Here is a 19,382-nt window from a genome sequence, read left to right as displayed (position 1 = left end):
GCCAAAATATCCTTACTTTTATGCCTTGTCCTCCGCACCAATGTCACCCGGACGGAGCAAGATGGCGGCCGGTGGTCGTTCCTCAACTTTGACCCTGGTACGTCATCTTCGGGAGTGCTCGGCTCTTCGGGAACCTTCGGAAATTCTTCCGGTGGAATGCTGCCCGTTGATTGGCTGCCATTTTTGAATTCACGGCGCTAACCGGCGGAGCGCGGACCAAGCGCCAAGTCAAGTTGGTTTTCCTGAAAAAGTCAGTATTTCTGCCTTTTTGTTGATCTTTAGTTGTATATTATGCAGCGAAATAGTTAATACTACTTCTGTTCACATGAATGTATATTTCAGATGTGAAATATGTGACTTATTCTTCCAAAATGTTGATGTTTGTTGCGCATTTTTTAGGAGTGGGAGGGGGGCGTTTTGTCTAAACCAGGATGTCAGTTGCAACCTCATTTTCTCACGGCAACTTCTCAAATTATCACGTACTAGTAGCTACTCCATGATCCAAAAATAATTTAGCTCATGATATCGTAAGACATAGTATAGAAACATGTTTTCATATCACATCATAATATTCATATTTCCATATAGACTGACTGAAAAGGTAGAAACTTGTGTGAAATTCCTCATATTTTTGAATGCGACCACCAAATAGTAAAAAATTATAGCCGTGCCTGCCAAAAAAGGGAAATCACATGATGTTTATCTTGCCACAAAGCCGTATGACATCATGTTTCCTCTATTTTCGCCACTCAGACTCATAATTTTTTTCTTATCTTATCCTCAGACTCTTACACACATGCATAAATCAGCTTACAGATGTATCTTGTGTCTAATGTTGTAGAGTCTACACTGACCGGCGGAGGCCTTATATGACGTAAAAGTCAACTCAAGACTGTGTTTTGTCCCTGCCTTGTCACAGGTTGTCCAAGATGTCACTTGTTGCCGCATTTGATGACCTGGTGCGATGCACCACCGTGTTGACACAAGGCTGTGAATCAGGTAAGACAATCGACATAGGCCACTCAGAACCTCTTTTGTTTACAGCAGACAATGGGAGAAGAATCACAAATAGCACCTCTACCAACACCTGTCATATTGTTTGGGTAGCCTTATTGAAGTTATTCTGTGAAAAAATTGGAGCTATACAAGTATCTTTGTGTCTTGCCATATTGTTTTTACGTTGACTTTAGCACACTGAACTTGAAGTTATCTGTCATTATTAGTACATAGTTAGGCAGCAGTGGTAAGGTTAGATTTTAAAGTACCACTTCCATAATATGAATAGAGATAAACTCAATGCAGATTGCATTGCAGAGATAGATCAGTGCCTGACTTGACTCAGTCATCAGAGCATATACTTGTATAACTTACTGCAAAAATGTTCATACTAAAGTGCATAAAGAAAGAAAACCAATATAGAAATCGATTTTCCAAAAATTTCGCAGAGTTCCTGCAGTTTGTGCGGAACCAGGAGCAGTGTCGTCAGCGATGGCTGGCCGCGGAGATGGAGTCAGGCGGGATGAGAGAGAGGCTGGTCAAACTCCAGGCCGAGAAGGACGCTCTGGAGACTAAACTCAAACACGCCAGGTCAGCAGTTTAACATTGGACTGGAGTGTTGACTGTGTCTTTTCCCCCAGATATGCCAAAAACAGAACTGACCATTTCCAAAATCATATCCAGTTGCTTGAGTAACTGTCTTTTGGCATACATGGATCTTATTGCTTGGATGTCTAACCTTCACCAACGATTTTCCCCCAGATTTTCTTTTTATCTTATTTTTGGGGCATATCATCTTCATAGTGGCTCATTGCTCATAATCTTGAGCCATAAATCAGAAGCTACAGTATGTCACTATCTGTAGACTAGTGGACCTGTAAGTTATTTTGCTTGTGTACAATGGCAATTATACAACGTCCAATTGCATGGGGCAGTAGCAGTTCGTATGGTATTGTCTTACGTCTTACCATATAGTCTTAGGAACTACATGTACTATCTTAACCTCATTTACATAACAGTGACACTTAGGACTATATAGGAGTATTTGTCGTGTTATACTGGTTTTTCCAGTTCCTTAAACTGAATATCTGCTTTTGAATCATTGACCAGGAATCAGGTTGATATAGAGATGAAACGTCGCATGAAGGCTGAGGGCGAGAAGGACACTTTGGTAGGTCACTCTTCTTTTTTTTTACTTCTTATTTTCACTACTGGTTACTACCTCTGTAATCCACCACTAATGTGACCCCATGTTATGCAGATGATACAAGTGACTCTGAGAACAGTGGATCATAGGTTGCAGAAAGTGTAGATCTGTAGTTGCAAATCCCTGATGTAGATCTAGATGGCTTCTAATAACATAGATGAACTTTCAAGACATAAACCTGAACTTGAAAGTTATGTCAAAGCCGTGTGTTGTTTACTAGAAGTTCTTTGTCCTTGTAGGAACGACAGGTAGCCCTGGTGCGGGAACTGTTGGATGATAAACAGCGCAGCATGCTGGATGAGAAGGGCAGGGAGAGTCTGGCTGCCCTGGCCAGCGCCACAAACCTCAAGTCTCCGGCTAAAAGGCTTTCGGCAATAGATGAATCCAATGGTTCGATTCTCTCTGCATCTGACATCAGTTACGATCGTACAGATGATGACTTGGATGCGGTAAGTACTGACTAACCTTGCTCAGATGACCTACATGTGTGGACCAAAATGCCTTGTATATTTTTTAAATGTACCGGTATTAACAACTTGCGAATTCCCGTCTATATGTAAGAATTGGACGCAAACTCACATTCTTTTCATGCTTACTAGTATATTGTTTCAGACAACTGTTTGGTTTCAAAACTAAATCTCATCTTATGTGTGACAATTTTATAGGATATTTCTGTCTTGAGGAATGGATCAGAATGGAAGAGACATTCGCATGGAGGCAAAAAGGTTGGTGTACTTTCCATATACATGTACCTGTCCTCTTGTACAAATACTGAACAGAGTTCACAGTTTATAGTATTCACAGGAAAACAGTTACTGAAATCATACGAGTGACAACAGCGGCCGACCAAAAGTTATGGATGTTACTTGAAATATCAGCAGTTTACAATATCTATCCAGTTGCTTGATACAGTATCTCATTACCTGGATGTCTAACAATCATTGCGTTTATAATATCATAGAAAAGTGAAATGAAACTAGAAAGGCCAATATTTGCTTTGGAGCAAATACAGCGATGGGTTCACCACATTTTACGACATGGCAGGGAAAGAATGGGAAACACAAGGGAAAACAATGATTTACATTGATATAACTATAATATGAAGTAAAATACAACTAAAACAACAGTTGGATAGCTATTCCCTACTTTATTGGTTAGGATTTTTAATTGCATAATGCAAACTGTTGATTTTCAAAATAAAAAAAACGTCCATGCCCGGCATTCCACTGCTGGAGCAGGAAAGCTTGAAATACCTACCAAAACACTTGAATACAGACATACTGTCAGTATGGAAATGCTTCTGTGCAGGTGTTAATCAAGTTAAATCCCAACAGCCAATCAGCAAGAAGTATAGAGGAAAGCTGCATGCCTATTGGTTGATGCCCTGCATTCCATTGTGATGACTCATGTCCAAACGTGGTAAACAATGCACCCTAACACAGTAATACATTTGCTATAACACAGCCAAAAAACTCAAATAAAACCATTCTAAAAGCCTGTATCACAATAATTTAAAAAACGCCTAGGGGTATTTGCCCACTGTACCTCCATACCAAATTTCAGGACCTTGGGCCCTAAAATGAAGAAGCTGAATCCATTTAAAAAATGGCAGGAGGAGAAGGAGGAGGAGGAGAAGAAGAAGAAGAAACATCAGAAAAAGCAATATGGTTTCACCACACCACTTCCTGGTGTGGTGAACCCATAAATATTGAAGAAACTTTGATCTGTGGTAAGTCAATGGTTTCACACACATTTCTACCCTGACCTCCCCAGCGTCCCAGTGCACCACCCAAAGAAGACGACAGTCCTGCTGCCAAGACCATCAGGACAGATATAGACAATGTTGGGGTAAGAACCAGCTTCAAAATACAGATAAAATGTTTCCTTGTGCCTTGTCAATCCTCAGTAAATCTCAAAGCACTGGAACAAAATCTAAAAAATTTTTCCATGAAACGAAAGTAGAATGCACAACTCACGGTCTTGTGTCCATTTAATTTTTACTTTAGGTTGGTGAGACCTCCATTATCACCACCACCACTGTGACCTTGGATGGTGAAGGTCGAGGAACAGCCACCGCCAAGATTGAGACGCACCCCAAGGCTCGTCTGAACCGCAGCTTCAGCCAGCCACTGCCAATAACTCTGGACAAGCGACCAGGTAACGCTGGTTTCCCTGACCATGTTTTTGTCTTTCTTGTACAGATATGGACATGCCTGAAAAGCAGTGTATTTAGCTCTGAGTTGTATACACCCTGTATAAATAAAACATAAATAGATAAATATTATTACATGTATTATGTTAGCAGTAACACAGGTAGCTAACTTGAGTGTTCAGTGAACCAGTAACACCTTGCTTCAGTGCACAGTGAACCAGTGACACCTGTCACTAGCTTCAGTGCACAGTGCACCAGTAACATCTAGCTTCAGTGCACAGTGAACCATAATTGTCATAATTGCCCAGATGAAGATGACAGATGGTCATCAAATAGTTGGCTCTTGTTAAACAAGTGGTTGTGAACGTGCCTATTCTATCATTCACCAACCTGAAAAAATCATTCACTAAATAATGAAGACATTGTGGTCTGCTTGGCACTCTACAGATACTCCCGACAGTGATTCCACAGACTCGTTCTGGGGTACTCCGGCCAGCACACTGAAGGGCGGCATCAGCACACCACAACTCACACCCAGCAGGTATACAGAAGGCTGTGTCCAGTCTCTATCTATCAGTTTGTTTCAGTTGGTGAATGTGGTTGCCTATTACATACCTTCAGTTGTCAGTCAGTCAGAGTATAGCCTGGGTTCCAGCTGTTGTCATTGGGTCAGACTGCTTCTCAGGATCTAACTGGGGACTAGCCTGAATATTTGCCCTTGGAATAGTCTGGCGTCCAGGCTAGACAAAGTATGACTGAAGGTGTGGAAAGCATGCTTAGTAATAAAAGTCTGCACTACTGTACAGTAAGTGTAAACTTTTATTACCAAGCACAGGTTTGTTTCGTCTTGTTTTTGGTTCGACTCCGTATGGTTTGACCCTTCACTCACTTTACACGTTTTTCCAATGGTGTTTATTTCTTCAATACAGCTGTGGACAAGGCAACCATCTTACTCTTACCTAACCTCTGGGCTTACTGCTTTTGTTTGTCCTGGTTCTTAAGATGGTCTTTGAAATTCCTCTTTACTCCTTACCAGTCTAACCTGTTTGGTGTTAACCTAACCCCCTATCATCACTCTTTTCAGACCTGCATGGTCAATGCAGGGAACAAATAAAAGGTACCGGCTTCTTCAGGATTGGGTCTACAGAAGTTTTGTTCATTTTGCTGTAATTTACGAGTTGAAATTGTTAAAGATTTTACATCTATTAATGAAAGTGTAAAATATACAAAACAAAAATTGGCAGAAAAAATACTGTAAACCCAACCTGGAGACCATCTTACTCTTACCTAACCTCTGGGCTTACTGCTTTTGTTTGTCCTATAAGGGACAATAAGGGACGCATCAGTTTTTGTGTGGTGGATTTTCACACTTTTTAATTCATACAATTGTTTGTTTGTTGTTGGTTCCATTTCATTCGTTTGAAACATGTTTGTTTGTTTGTTCATTTTACCCAGGGTTCAGGGTGTTCTCAAACCAACGTAAGCTGCTAACTTTCATTTGTGTGACCATGTGAACTCGGTACCACTCATACTTGTGGGACATGGCATAAAGATGAAAAAATGATCCTTTGTGAAATTGGGGTATTTTTTAAAAAACTTTCCAGCACAGATTGAGATGATCTCAATATGTACCTGTACCATTCATTTTCTTTCCTTTTGATCCCATCAAAAACAAGGTACAAAATGTATTCAAGATGTACATAGGATGTAGAATGCATACTATAATAGTATAATACCTGACATCCCACAAATTTGTGGTGCGAGTTCTCAAGCTCACATCTCCCATTCCTCAGTTTGTAGTGCATCTGATCACTTTGTGTTAATGGCTAAAGTCTCACCCAGCTTCGCTGTTTGCCCCTTTCCAGCACGGGTGGAGGTCGTCCGCACATGTTCTGTTCCAAAACAGTCATCAAGCCTGAAACCTGCCTGCCAGTAAGTAACAGGAATTGTTCTAAGTTGATTACAAATGGTTTGTGTAGAGACAAAGATAGATGTACATGCAGTTCACAGTTGTAATATACATATAATGAAGGGATCTTGTCATAAGTGTAACAACGAAGCTGAAACCAACCCTAACAATGTTTTACTCTTTCCCTACAGTGTAATAAGAAGATCAAGTTTGGAAAAATGGCACTGAAATGCAAAGGTAAGACAAAGAATGATGCTCAACTATTATAGTACTGTGTACTATCTATTTCCTTGGCTATGGAAGTTATTACAATTTACAACATATTGTAACCAAATATGCAATGATCTGCTAGCAGATTGCCCATGGCGTAATTTTTGTCTGTGAGTGTAAATTTGTTGATCAATGTCAGTTCTTCCCTTTCAGACTGCCGTGTGGTGTGCCATCCTGATTGTAAGTTCAAAGTCACCATGCCCTGTGTTCCCAGCAACACTCCAACCTCGGGCAAGAAGCAGACGGTAAGACATCTTGACCTTGTGGTGTGTGTGTGTGTGTGTGTGTCCGTCTTTCCATATCTGAACGGATTTGTGTGGGTGTTTTTTCTATTGATTACCTTCACCAAGTCTCTATCTGTATGAAATCTTTACCACCAATTACACCTTTCCTTGTTTACAAATCACTAAGAAAAATAGTACTTTGCAGTAGCTCTTCATACTTACCCTCTGTACCACTTCAGTGTCACTTGTATAGCTTCCTATTGCTACTTGTTGCATAGTAACTGCTTTTAGAAATGCTGTTCTATGATAATCCCCCACTTTGTCACCCCCATGCACAGAACAAGTACATGTACAACCATGCATCTAGTCTACAGGTTGGTTACTAATAACTTTGTCATCACCAGAGTGTGTGGTGTGGCCATGTTCCATTGTTCATCACTGCTTAGTTTTCTATTTCACTCAGTATTTGTTCATTGCTGTGTTGTTTCTATGTTCATTTGACTGACTGTGTTCATTTCATAGGCAATTTTTTTCTTTGATGCAGAATCAGCATAGTAGATTATTCGCTGTTGTTGTTCCTACAGCGTTTGTTTGTGTTTTGCTTGTACTTGATCTGTCCTAAGTGTTATGACTTCCATTCTATTTAAAGAGACAATGGGAGGAAAGATGCTCTTATCATCTGAGTTTTTAATTTTAGTGTCAGTGTTCAGTATCATAACGAAAGAAAATTAACTTCATGCTGAAGTTTGCTTGAAATTTTTTTTCTTGTCTGTTGTTCCAGCTTGAATTGGAGAACTTCTTGCCACCATATGGACCTATGATACCAGCTCTGGTGGTGAGTCAGTGTGCTCAAAGACTTTGATGTTTCTCTTTATCATTTATCTTCTAGCATCTGATAGTATGATAATCAACAGTTTTCCTATGTAATAATGACAGGTTTTGTTTAATTAGAATATTGTCAATGAGATTTTTTCTAATTATGTATTGGTATTTATATCTGAAATAGCATAGTGACAAGACCTGAAAACTGATTTTCTTCTGATATCTCACCCTCCAGGTCCATTGCATTAATGAGATCGAGTCCAGGGGAATGCTGGAGGAGGGGCTGTACCGAGTTCCTGGGTGAGGAGGTTTTCTTTACTTTTCTCTCAACATCCCAACTTTTATGTATCAGCTCCAGGACTTTAAATGACTCAAAGAGACATTTAAAGTCTTAAAATGGCCCAAAGAAACATTTAAAGTCTTTAAATGGCCCAAAGAGATATTTAAAGTCCTTTTTCCTCCCATCTTAATAATTCTCTTACCGATAAATCTCACAACAAATTGTCATTGATAAACTGCCATTGATACAGGAGTACCGGGGTATAAGCTGTGTTTTTTGTCATCACTTTTGTCCATTTTAGGTCCGAACCAGCAATAAAGGACCTGAGGGAGAAATTCTTCCAAGGCAAGACTCCAAATATGGTGAGTACTTTGATCAGTCTGTCAGTCAACAACAAAGATACTTTCTCTTTTTCTATCTATTTTCACAAAGCCCAACCTACCTGTTTATAATTTATTTTTATTTATTTATTTATTACAATTAACCACATAGTATTACATAATATACATGGAGGGCATGGTGTAACAGGTGCACCTAAGTGCACCTTTTCAAGGCCACCATGCCCACAAATAAATAGACAATGTGCATTAAAAAAAATACAAAACAGTGATACTATACTACTATAATGATAGATTTGGTAAAATTCACAGGTTGTTGTGATATAGAAAAGTAGAATGGCTATGGATATGGGTGAAAAGTGTTTGCTGACCAAGCTTCTCGATCACAATATCTTGTCCTCCTGTCAGGCTAAGGAAGACATCCACGTTGTCTGTGGCTGTCTCAAGTCCTTCCTGCGGGGTCTGAGGGAGCCGCTGGTGACCTTTAACCTTCACCCCAACTTCATGAGAGCCACGGGTAAGTCTCAAGAACTGGGCGCTGTTCATTTCTCGTTGCACGCTGGACGTCTTTAAGTACCAGAGTTATCAACCAAGGATTGAGGTGTTCCTAGAACTATCGCAGAGTGGAACTCACTGTCACCAAGTACAGTAGGGGCATTGTCATTAGGTAGCTTTAAAAAGTTCAAGGGTTAGGTGTAACAAGTTGATCAATGTAATATAGCCAGCTGCCGCCACGCCGCGTGCCTGCGATGCTGGTGTGTTACGCCGAAAGGCGGTTATACCGGCTATACAGATACGTTGAATGTGCTGTTTTGTTTACTGATGAAATGCTAAAAATCAAGTCAGCCTGTAGGCTGCGTTTCATTGTCATAGGAAATGAGAGAGGAGGCTAGATCAAGACGAAATATAACAAGATATAGGTTACATGATTGAAGTCCTAACAAATCCAAAAAAATTTTGTCCTCATTAAAAAAATAATCCATAGACATGTATCCTTACACATGCTATTAAATGTATTACATAAACAAAATTAATTCTCTGCAAAGGTTATGATGTGGAAAGCAAGAAATGATGGCACAAATCCATTTTCAGTAAATTTGTTGTCTAATTGTGAGGTTTTCTGAATCTAATTCCTAATGGGCTTGCATGTTGAATTCTAGACTATAGTGACATTATTAGTTATACAGTAGTATGAGAAAAAAATAATGGCCCTCATATTCATAATTATTTCCTGCTTCTCAGGTTCTGCCAATTCTCTGGAGATAATACGTGTACACATGGGAACAAAGTAGAATACAGGAAAAAATATTACCAAAACAAGTTGTCCTCAAATGCACATTTTGGAATAATGTAATGATTATGATACTGTACAGTAATGATTGAATGTAGCTTGCAAGAATAGGGCAATTATTAATGTCCAGTTGTTCCGAAAAATTTAACGATACATCTTCACAATCATGTATGTATAATACAAAATTCAATGCACCTGTACCTTGGTGCAGTTAATTTTATGTTATCTGCACCAGTGCAGTATAGAGTTAAAAGTATTTCGAGCCCTGGAACTGATAAATGGATACATTTCTGTTTTTCCTGCACTTTTTGCGCTATCTACATTCCTGGTTATTTTCTTGTTACCTGCAGTAATCCCATGGGCAACAACTTGGAATGAACTTTCTATTTTTATAAACATGAAAGTGGGTTTTGTGCCCACTGGGAAGTCCTGATCTTTGGACTTCTAAATTGTGTTTTCTTGTCAACCACAGAAATCAGGGTACAAGTATAGCAGGAATGCATTAGAATGGGTCTTGTACCTTTGGGGGCTCCTGGTGTGTAATAAAAATGGGAACTTTGGGAATAGAAATCCACATGCAATTTCAAGCCAGTTTTACTTGGCTGAAAAACTCTAATCAATCGTGGTGATACAAAGAACAATATTTACACATTCTATGTATCAGGGAAAATAATCTACAAAAAGCACTTTGCGACTGCACAATACAAATACATGTAATTGTGTTTCTATATATACAGTAGGGTAGCCTGGCTTCCATCCTGGTTAGTTTACATCCGCTCCCACAGTCGCTACCACCAACCAGTAGCGACTGTGGGAGCGGACGTAAACTAACCAGGATGGAACCCAGGCTAACAGTAGGGCTCAATTCTAGACATTACAGTGCATGCACTGGTTGCTTCTTTGAAGAATTTCTTGTAACATATACTCCTAAAAATGAGAGCAGTCAAGTAGAAGCTATGAGTAACAGATGTTTTGCCTCTGAAAAGTTTTTATGTGATGATTTTGTTTTTGTTTCAGAAATCAGTGACGAGCAGGACTTTGCGACGTCGCTGTACCAGGCCGTGAGCGAGATGCCGCAGCCGAACCGCGACACCCTCGCCTTCATCATCCTCCATCTGCAGAGGTCGGTGGACAGTCCCCTTATCAGGGATGAGTCAGTGATCATCATAGGGGTGGCATAGAGACAGAAACTGTCAGAAGACACTTTTCCTGCTTTTTTTTGGTGCAATGTTAACAGCTATACGGATAAAAACAAAGATGGGTATAGCAGGTCACAGTGTGCTAACAATATAGGAAGACACTACAAATTTTGGAACCCTAGCAAATTTTTCACATGAAATGGATCTATTGTACAGTACCTGATATCATATATACTATCAGTAGTGTTCAGTGGTACTAAACCTTGTTATTTTCGTGATGTTACCCACAGAGTGTCAGAGAGCAAGCGGACCAAGATGGGGATGTCTAACCTGGCCAAGGTGTTCGGCCCCACCCTCGTCGGCCATGGCTGCCCCGACCCTGATCACATGACCATGCTGGCCGACACACGCAAGCAGCCCCGGGTAAGAGAACGTGCTGTGGTCTCATTTAAATTTGAATGTTTGCTAAAAACAGTTAATGTTAACAGCAACCAAAAAGGGATTTCTGCTGCTTAGGTAATCATGTTTGCTCAATTTCTTCTTCTTCTAACACATGAGGTCAATGACCTGGACCAGGCGGCTGTCAGCATAGCAACTGGGCCTGTAGCAGACACTCTGTGGTGTTGGATTACATTATGTAGCAAGTTACAGGGGTTGGTCACCATGTATGAACGTGTATCAGTAGGAATAAACAGAACAGTATTTGTTGAGCTAGAACATGTAAAGGTGAACATAATGCATTTCCTTTGTAAACATTACCTTCTCCATCACTCTTACTGCACTGCAGTGCATGACTTTTTATACTAACCGATCTTTAACCCACAGGTAATGGAGGGGCTGTTGCTGATGCCCTCAGACTTCTGGCGGAGGTTTGCGGAGGAGGACAACGAGAACCTGGCGTCCCCCGCCGTCGGGAACGTCATCACAAACCCCTACTCCATGCGCACTCCCGAGGGCAGACAAGGTAACCACTTGTTTTTGTTTTTTGTTTTTTTTAATCTGCATATGAACAGAGATAGCAGTCTTTCACCCACTGCTTTGCAACCCTTCCACTCCCACCGACAAAAATATCAGCACTGAAGGTGTATTTCAATGCTGCATTTTATATACACACACTTCAAATACGCACGCACTTACACATGATACAAGAAGAGCAAAAAAAAAACAATGCTGCATTCCATTGGGGTGAAATAATGGAAAAGGAAACTAAGGGATGTACAAATGATTTTTTTTTTAAATCAGGCTGTTGATAATTTCAGGCTGTTGAATTGATGTACATGTTATTTTTCACACAGAAATATATGAAAAGAATTTGCATGTCATTTCAACCATCAAAACGTTCAGTCTACTATATTGTTAGTACGGGGCTGTTAGAGTATGTTACACTGAAGAGCAGTTATATCATATCAGCAGCTGGTTAAATACAAGTGTACTGGTAAAAGTAAAAAAAAAGCTCATATTTGACGTCTTGTTCCCCGCAGAAGACGGTGCAAACGATCGTAAGACCAAAGAGAATGCAGAGAATGCAGGTGAACTGCATGGTCAAAGCTTGACACACAAAAAATCCACGCCTTTATGATCTAACCCTGATTCCATGCCTTTAAATGCAGCGGTGTCCTGACTGTCTTCTGTCGCTATTTGTTTTGTTTTTATCCTGCTCAAAGTGGTGTCATCAGCGAAGGCACACATCGCTTATCTGTTGGTGGATGAACTATTATCAGTTGCATTCTTATTATTTCCTGGTGGATGATTTTTCAGTTGCATTCTAAGTCTTACTACTATTGCTGCATCCACGCACACAATTTGCACTGAATTACCCACCTACAATCTACCCAAAAAATTGTATACAGGTGAAAGATGATAAAACTGAAATTTTACAACTTGAGAAATTTAGGCTCTGAGTGATTTTCTCTGGGGCTGGTGCACTGTGAACTTTTATTTTCGCAAATGCCTTCTAATGTTGCCTAAATGCATGATTGCATGATTTGAGGAGGAAATGTTTTATCAAAAATACCCCTTCAAGTCAATAAAGCAACAGTTCCTGATTGCTAATATAAAAGCAGTGTTATAGTATGGAGCTGATAGGTGTTGGACTGTTAATTGAAAATATATTTTTTCTGTTGTGCACAGCTCCCAAGGGCAGCATGTTGGGACCGGTACGGACGCCTAACTCTACAGACACTCACGTGAAGAAGTCAGGGTCTACGAGCTCGCTGGACAGAGCCAAGGGCTTCCTACAGCGAACACCACTTACACCAAGGTGAGGGAAATGTTCAGAACTGAGACAAAAGATTGGTGCTAGATGTGTGTGCGCATTTGTGTGTAAGATAAATTTCGCCTTTTGTTCATGTTCTGAATTTGTAAATAGTAAACTTATTAATTTGTTTCTTCTTTCTTCCAGGTTTGGTTCAAAAAGTGCGAAATCTACAAGCAAGCGTAACTTCTTTGCCTCCCCCATGCTGAAGTGATCGAAACTGATGGTTGCCAAGTGACGATCTCCACAAAACGACGATAAATGATATGAAATTATGACAACGACTTAATGACATGTTCCTTGGACCATATATTTTTTTGTTTCCAATACATTCAATGAGTGATTATGCATTACTACTTAGTGATCTAATAGACCCATTCGACTTTCACAGATCGCATAATCTGCTTACGTCACAGGGGGGACATTTCGAAAGAACGTCATTCTAGAACGCTGAAGTCGAACGGAGCTTGCGCTCTCGGTGTCCCCCTGTTAGATCATTTTTTTTACTAAAAGGTAGGTAAGTGTCTATTTTCTTGGTAATATATGCGGACATGACAGGAAAACAGGCACCAACTTTGTATGGTGGCATTCCGTACAACAATTTAAGGTTATTTTGTTCTGTGACGTATGCAGTTTATGCGATCCGTGAAAGGAACTTTCGAAATGTCCCCCCTGTGACGTAATTTCTATTCGAAATGTCCCCCCTGTGACGTAAGCAGTTAACGCGATCCGTGAAAGTCGAATGGGTCTATTCTGGCACAATATATATAGTAGTGGTTAACACTTTTTTGTCACAGGTATTATAATTGACAAATGTTGAAATGTTGCACTAGTCGCAACTACAATAAGTCTATATATGCCGTTTGATCCTTTTTGTTGCTTTCTAAGTAGGCTTGTTTTTTTATGGCCCTGGGAACATGTTGTTGAGTATTTGTTGAATCTACTTGACTCAAATATGTCCGCTCGATATGCACTAGTCTAATAATTGTATGATATTAAGAAATCTTTTTGTTCTTTTGTAGAGAGCGAAGTACTAGTAAGAAAAACATTAAAATCGCTAAGTGAAAAATTCAATTACGTCAACTTGTATTTATCCAAGGACAACCCTATATAGTGTCCTTGATTTATCAAAAAGAAGGCTACCTGAATACTAGTACAATGTATGTTCCTATTCATATTGTTATGACAGTAAAGTGAAATTCTTTGCAACACTCCATATTCATAGAGTTTTAGTGTTGTACCAAGGACATTATGTGTATAATGTCCTTGGTTGTACCTAAAAAAAAGCAGCATAGCCATAGGCAGGTGGCACAGGAAACGCTATCTTTTAGTACAGATGAACTACTTTCTCATGGGATGGTTATGATTTCTTTGTCGGTAACTGCTAATAATAGTTTTGTACATTATAATCGATAACCAAACATTGTACATTTATACAACACTGGTAGAAAGAAACCTAGAATTTTTAAACAGCTAACTGTACATGTTTATTCATGTCCCTTACATAGAAACTTCTGTCTCTATCTTTTTTTCTCTCCCTTTGATGTAAATAAAAGACTTGCAAGCATGTAGAGGTGATGGTGTTTTCTGTGATAAATTTCAAATGTTCATATTCTTATAAGTTACACATAGCAATTTGGCCTCCCTAACACTGCCGAACTTACCCCTGGAACAAAGTTTCAGAAGTCAATTTTCTGGTCGCCTTATCCATTTGAGGAAAAATATTTGTCTATGTAGTGTTAGCCACTTTATAGCAATTTAAGCCCAGGTATTACCGGATTTACTCATTGTAAAGTAACGGTTTCCTGTCGTTCTATAGCGGCAACTCCGTGCTTGACGCTGTTATCAGACCCTTTTGGCGCGGAATGTACTCATGAGGACTTGTGCGTCACGGCGTTGACGTCGACATTACGTCACTCATACTCACGGAACCACGGCGTGTCCAAAACCTAAGCTAGTGTAGATTATAGGGAGAAACGTTGTTATAATTGTACTATATATCAATTTTTGTGATATCTGCGGTGATATTTCGAGTGGTTTAGTCTCCTTTCTTACCTTTGATAAAGATCCCAGCGTAACAGACATCCCTTTCTGGCAATAATAATAGTACGACCCAGAAGGGAGGGAAAATAAAACCCCATCACAAACAAACCAGTTCCTTTGACTATCCGCGGATAGGAAATAGTTCTCTCAATAACCTAGGACGAAGCCAAACAGTAAGGTACATTTTGAAAAATATTCTTACAGAAATTGGGACTTGGCGGGGTGATGCACTTTTTAAGGGCATAACAAAAACCTTTACTGAAGGATTGAATATAATATGAATTGAGCGACGTCATGTCTGGTTCTGGTCAGAGCTCTTCAACGCAAGATGACGACCCGGTGTAGCATCCCAATCAAGCTATTGGGATGGAACGCCCTTCCTCAAATTTGGACATAGTATTTCAGCATGAGTATACTACATAAAACCACGATAACTTTTCTCATATCTTTACCAATAAAAACAAATCTGATGAATGTACCTAAGTTCTTATATTCTGTGTATGGAATAGTACACCAGTTAATTGTATGGGGGGGTTGTTTTAGCGCTACACCGTACCGACGCTACATTCCTGCCCAATGGCATTGTTTGCCGATGACGTCAAATGATGTCATCGTCACGTGGGCAATCATGGCCAATCAATCTCTAGATTGGTGTCGCAAATCATGACATCATTATTACCTCATTGTCACGTGTTTAACTTTGACCAATACGATCGAAGCATTTTGATTCGGGCGGTTGAGGCGGAGTGGTATGGAAGCCGTGATGGAAAGTGGTGCGGCTGTGTTGTAGTTTTGTGGTGACGCGGTGGGTGTATTTTGACGTGGCGCTACGTATTCCCCACGACATCCAGTCCGATCGCGCCTCGCGCCGTGACGATAGACCCACGTAACCGGTAAGTACTCAGCTGAACAACCACAACACAACAGCGTGCAGCTCCTCCACCCTGCAGAATATGCCTAGGTTCGGAGCTTTGGGGCATTTTGGGGGCCAGAACCCGCTCTTTCTGTCGTGTCCGCTTCCTGGCCCCAGTATAGCAGAAGTGTCGTCTGGACGGGCCCGCGCCACAGTCTGGGCGCAGTTTTTCTGCCATGCTGGTGCGAGGCGGCACCGACATGGAACTTCTGACGATGTTTGGCATCACCTGATGCACGTGTGGCACGTGAGGATCAAACATTGTCATCTCTGTGAGGAAAGAGCGGCAGAGGAACGGAAAAAAATACTTCCTCCCGTGTCCCTCCCCTGAAAGCGTTCAGCGCTCAGTTCTGGGGGAATTTGGGGATTTTTTGCTCCGAGTTGATCGCAGTTTAGCCATAGTGGTTACGTCAAAAATTAGTATAATTTACCATATACTCACAATCTTTTACACCCGCAACTTCTTCTGTTACATTTTGATATTGGTAAAGTAAGGCAGGAGAAAAGTTAAGACTTTTGATCATATGTTGTCTTGTGGATTTGCTGAAAAGTGTAAGACAAGTTGGAAGGGGGGCGTTGAAAGCACAAAGAGGTAAATTTATGAAAGTGGAAACAAAGGCTTACGTAACATTTTGCAGAACAATGACTAGAGGAAATGTAAAGGCAAATTTTATTTTAGTACGAAAAATGTACAATAAAATTCGAAAATGAAAAGTTATGTAGTTGCAACAAGTGAAGGCAGCAAATTTTCTTTTGATCCTTGTTTATGGACAAAAGTTTACCTTAGAATTTTACATGTTTTGATGGTACAATATGGCTAATTTTCAGTTGCAGACTTTAGGTAAAATATGCGTTTTTTTTAAGACGTTTTTTTCAAGGGTTTTCAGTTTTATGGTTTTGTTAGTACAATTAAAAAAATATTGGAATTACAACTACAGAAGATTTGCTGCACTGCATGACACAGAATTGAAAATTATTATGATCGCCTCAGGTATTATATGCAGTTATGAATTTGAATCATTCTAGATTATAATTAAATTGTGATTTAACTTAAATACCAGACACTTGTTGTTGATATGTATTTTGCATATATAGTAAACAGAAGTTTCTTACCCATGAATTAAACTTTGCGTCATACAAATTATTTCCTACTAGTGGTATGTCTTGCGAATACTAGTACTAGTTGCACTTGAAAGAAACTCAAATATATATACATGCAGCTTGGATAAAGATGAAACATGTTCGTTCATTTTATCTTATTTGAACTAAGATTTGTCCTTACTGTTTCCAAGTTTAGCTTTCACGCTAACGTCACAGGGACACAATGTCACAGTCAGGTCACGGCCCTAACATTGACTGTCTCTATATATAAATTTTGTTGATAGTCAGTAGGGTGAAGGGTTATACCATTCTGTTTTTTAGTAGGTAAAGTCCTTGATGGAAGGGTAGATGGTTGTAAGTCTAAAAAAAGACTGCCAGATAATGAGATATACCATATATCAGAATATTTAAAACAGGCATAAATGAAACCATTGCACAGAACTATAGAATATGCTTAGATACTAGGTGGTAGTAGAATCAAAGTAATATTTAGAGAAGTATGACTTAGTAAGTAGGAATTAAAAATAGAATAGTCATTCATGAAGATGGTTGGATATATACGGTATATCCCAATGTGCCATTCAAAGGCAGCAAGTGCCGATTTAGTTGTATGATGTTGGGTTACAGTTGAAGTTACATCTACAGGGCTCAAAATACCCACCTGTTAGAAAGTACTGTGAGCCTTGCAAATGTAGTCATTTAAAAAAATACTTCCTTATTCAAACAACACTCAATGATCGTTTTGTATTGGCTTTGTTTCAATAATCTATGCTCCTTTTACTCAGCATGATATAGTCTTTCAGCCATCTTTCCTCCAACATCATTCAAATAAATGCTCCAAGTCTTTTGCATGTGCTGAATGGTAAAGATGAATTCATAACTTCTGGAGACACCCTGTCTTGCAGTTGCTGAATGTGACACGGGCTGTATAAATGTTAGCATTTCGTGTAAGGAGAGGCAGCACGCGGACAGTGATAGCGCCCAGGGAATAGAGAATCTCCAGTTACAGATTGACGTCAGGAAAAAAGAGCGCTGTACATCATCCAGTATGTCAGCCTGTTCCGCTTCCTAAGAGGTGATCAAGTGTATTTGCTTTTGAAGGACAACAAGGAAATGTCACAAGGATTTGGATGTGTAGGAGGAAATTGCGGTTGATGGAATGAATATAGCGATAGAACTCCTACTTTCTCTGGAAAACCAGACTTTTTTTACTTAACCAGTCTGTTTATTTTTATTTTTTTTGGTGATATTAGTATCATCAAGATTCATCATCTTCGCCGCTCTCATCTGTCGACGAAATAGCGCATTCTTCCTTGTTGCAATGTTTTGCCATGGATGCTGATCAGATCCTAAAATGCCGTCTGCAATATCTGACAGTGTCATAGCCGATGATTTATTCAAACAAGCATGCAAATTTAATTGTAAAGCTATGTTATATATATGTAATGTATTATGTAGGCAGCAGAATTAAAGATCTGGTATAACATTTTGGAAAAGCTGTATTTAACTTTTTTTTTATTTTAAGCCATGAAAAGAGAAACCACAGATTTTTGTTGAGAAGTGAGCAAGCTAAGTGAACGTAGGCCTGAATTGTTCCAAAGTTGGCTTCAGTCATTCTAGATATAATCCAGCTGTATATGTATGTTTCACATCCTAAAGTGTCCTATTTCTTGCTAGTCTGCCTAGCTGTTAACAATCCAATATTGCAAACATGCAAAAACTAGATTTTATAGCATGTTTTAATATTTCCTCCTGATATACAAGTTCATTTTCTCTGCTGTTCCAGGTCACATTGACCCAGGCAACATCAAAAACTGAATCTTTAAGGAAAAAAGGAAGTCTGCTACAGCAGGCTTGGATTTAACTTGTCCATTTTACCAGGAAAATATTGACTTTGTAGGTGACTACACAGATTCTCTTGAGGTAACGCCCACTCAAGCTGTAGGAGGGCTAAGTGTTTTTGACTCTGTAGCTCTGCCCCAGGCTCTTGAAAGGCCGTGTAAATGTGATAAGTTTTTTTGGTTTTAACATTTCCGAAGGGCACAGGTGAAGTTTCAAATCTGAAACTTCTAGGCAGAAAATTGAAGTAGCTTTGAAACATTTGCCCGAGCAAAATTTGATCAATGTTGTCTGGCAGCATGCCGGTAGTAAGTACATGCTGTTAGAGAAGTATTGACAATAGCTATGCAAACAGGTGGGTGCACCACCCACTTCCTAGTCCTTTCTCAACTGCCTGTAAAGTCTATGTGCATTAGCTATATACATACAATACTATGGCCTTTTAGTGGTTAGACTGGTAATATGTACATGTACTATGATCATGTGGATGATTTTCTACCCACGTGTGCCATGACCATATTTACTTCATGGAACAAGACCTGAAAAGTTCAGAAGGCAATAAAACTACAAATTCAATTTGTAGAGTTATACGTGCCATTATTAT

The 19,382-nt window shown here is 39.6% G+C and overlaps 1 protein-coding gene across 8 annotated transcripts; it reads left to right on the top strand.

Annotated features, from left to right (window-relative positions):
* Nucleotides 1–56: 56 nt before the first annotated feature.
* LOC109478076 (rac GTPase-activating protein 1-like) lies at nucleotides 57–14,124 on the top strand. Of its 8 annotated transcripts, none has more exons than XM_019779534.1 (26): nucleotides 57–250; nucleotides 920–999; nucleotides 1,446–1,587; nucleotides 2,107–2,167; nucleotides 2,443–2,652; nucleotides 2,869–2,928; nucleotides 3,977–4,045; nucleotides 4,210–4,360; nucleotides 4,803–4,896; nucleotides 5,440–5,472; nucleotides 5,811–5,834; nucleotides 6,221–6,287; nucleotides 6,456–6,501; nucleotides 6,688–6,779; nucleotides 7,097–7,132; nucleotides 7,540–7,593; nucleotides 7,816–7,880; nucleotides 8,162–8,222; nucleotides 8,607–8,715; nucleotides 10,507–10,612; nucleotides 10,919–11,051; nucleotides 11,454–11,592; nucleotides 12,110–12,157; nucleotides 12,759–12,888; nucleotides 13,030–13,250; nucleotides 13,633–14,124. In XM_019779534.1, exons 2-25 carry the CDS (start codon nucleotides 930–932, stop codon nucleotides 13,094–13,096), a joined length of 2,067 nt encoding a protein of 688 aa, XP_019635093.1. In that variant the 5' UTR covers nucleotides 57–250; nucleotides 920–929; the 3' UTR covers nucleotides 13,097–13,250; nucleotides 13,633–14,124. The 8 variants fall into 8 exon arrangements, with proteins under 8 accessions (XP_019635093.1, XP_019635098.1, XP_019635092.1 ...); XM_019779533.1 differs by having other exon boundaries at nucleotides 61–250; nucleotides 3,977–4,051; XM_019779536.1 differs by lacking the exon at nucleotides 7,097–7,132 and having other exon boundaries at nucleotides 63–250; nucleotides 3,977–4,051.
* Nucleotides 14,125–19,382: the final 5,258 nt, after the last annotated feature.

Source organism: Branchiostoma belcheri, unplaced genomic scaffold (assembly GCF_001625305.1).
Source record: "Branchiostoma belcheri isolate BF01 breed outbred unplaced genomic scaffold, Haploidv18h27 scaffold42, whole genome shotgun sequence".
Classification (NCBI taxonomy): Eukaryota; Metazoa; Chordata; class Leptocardii; order Amphioxiformes; family Branchiostomatidae; genus Branchiostoma; species Branchiostoma belcheri.
This window is presented reverse-complemented; position numbering and strand designations above follow the sequence as displayed.

Bases quoted from the DNA above. Each gene is read 5' to 3' on its own strand.
- LOC109478076 (XM_019779533.1), top strand. From the start codon at position 930: ATGTCACTTGTTGCCGCATTTGATGACCTGGTGCGATGCACCACCGTG. The intron at 7,133-7,539 runs GTTGGTTACTAA...CTGTTGTTCCAG, and splicing joins ACCATGCATCTAGTCTACAG to CTTGAATTGGAGAACTTCTT. The intron at 10,613-10,918 runs GTCGGTGGACAG...TGTTACCCACAG, and splicing joins ATCATCCTCCATCTGCAGAG to AGTGTCAGAGAGCAAGCGGA.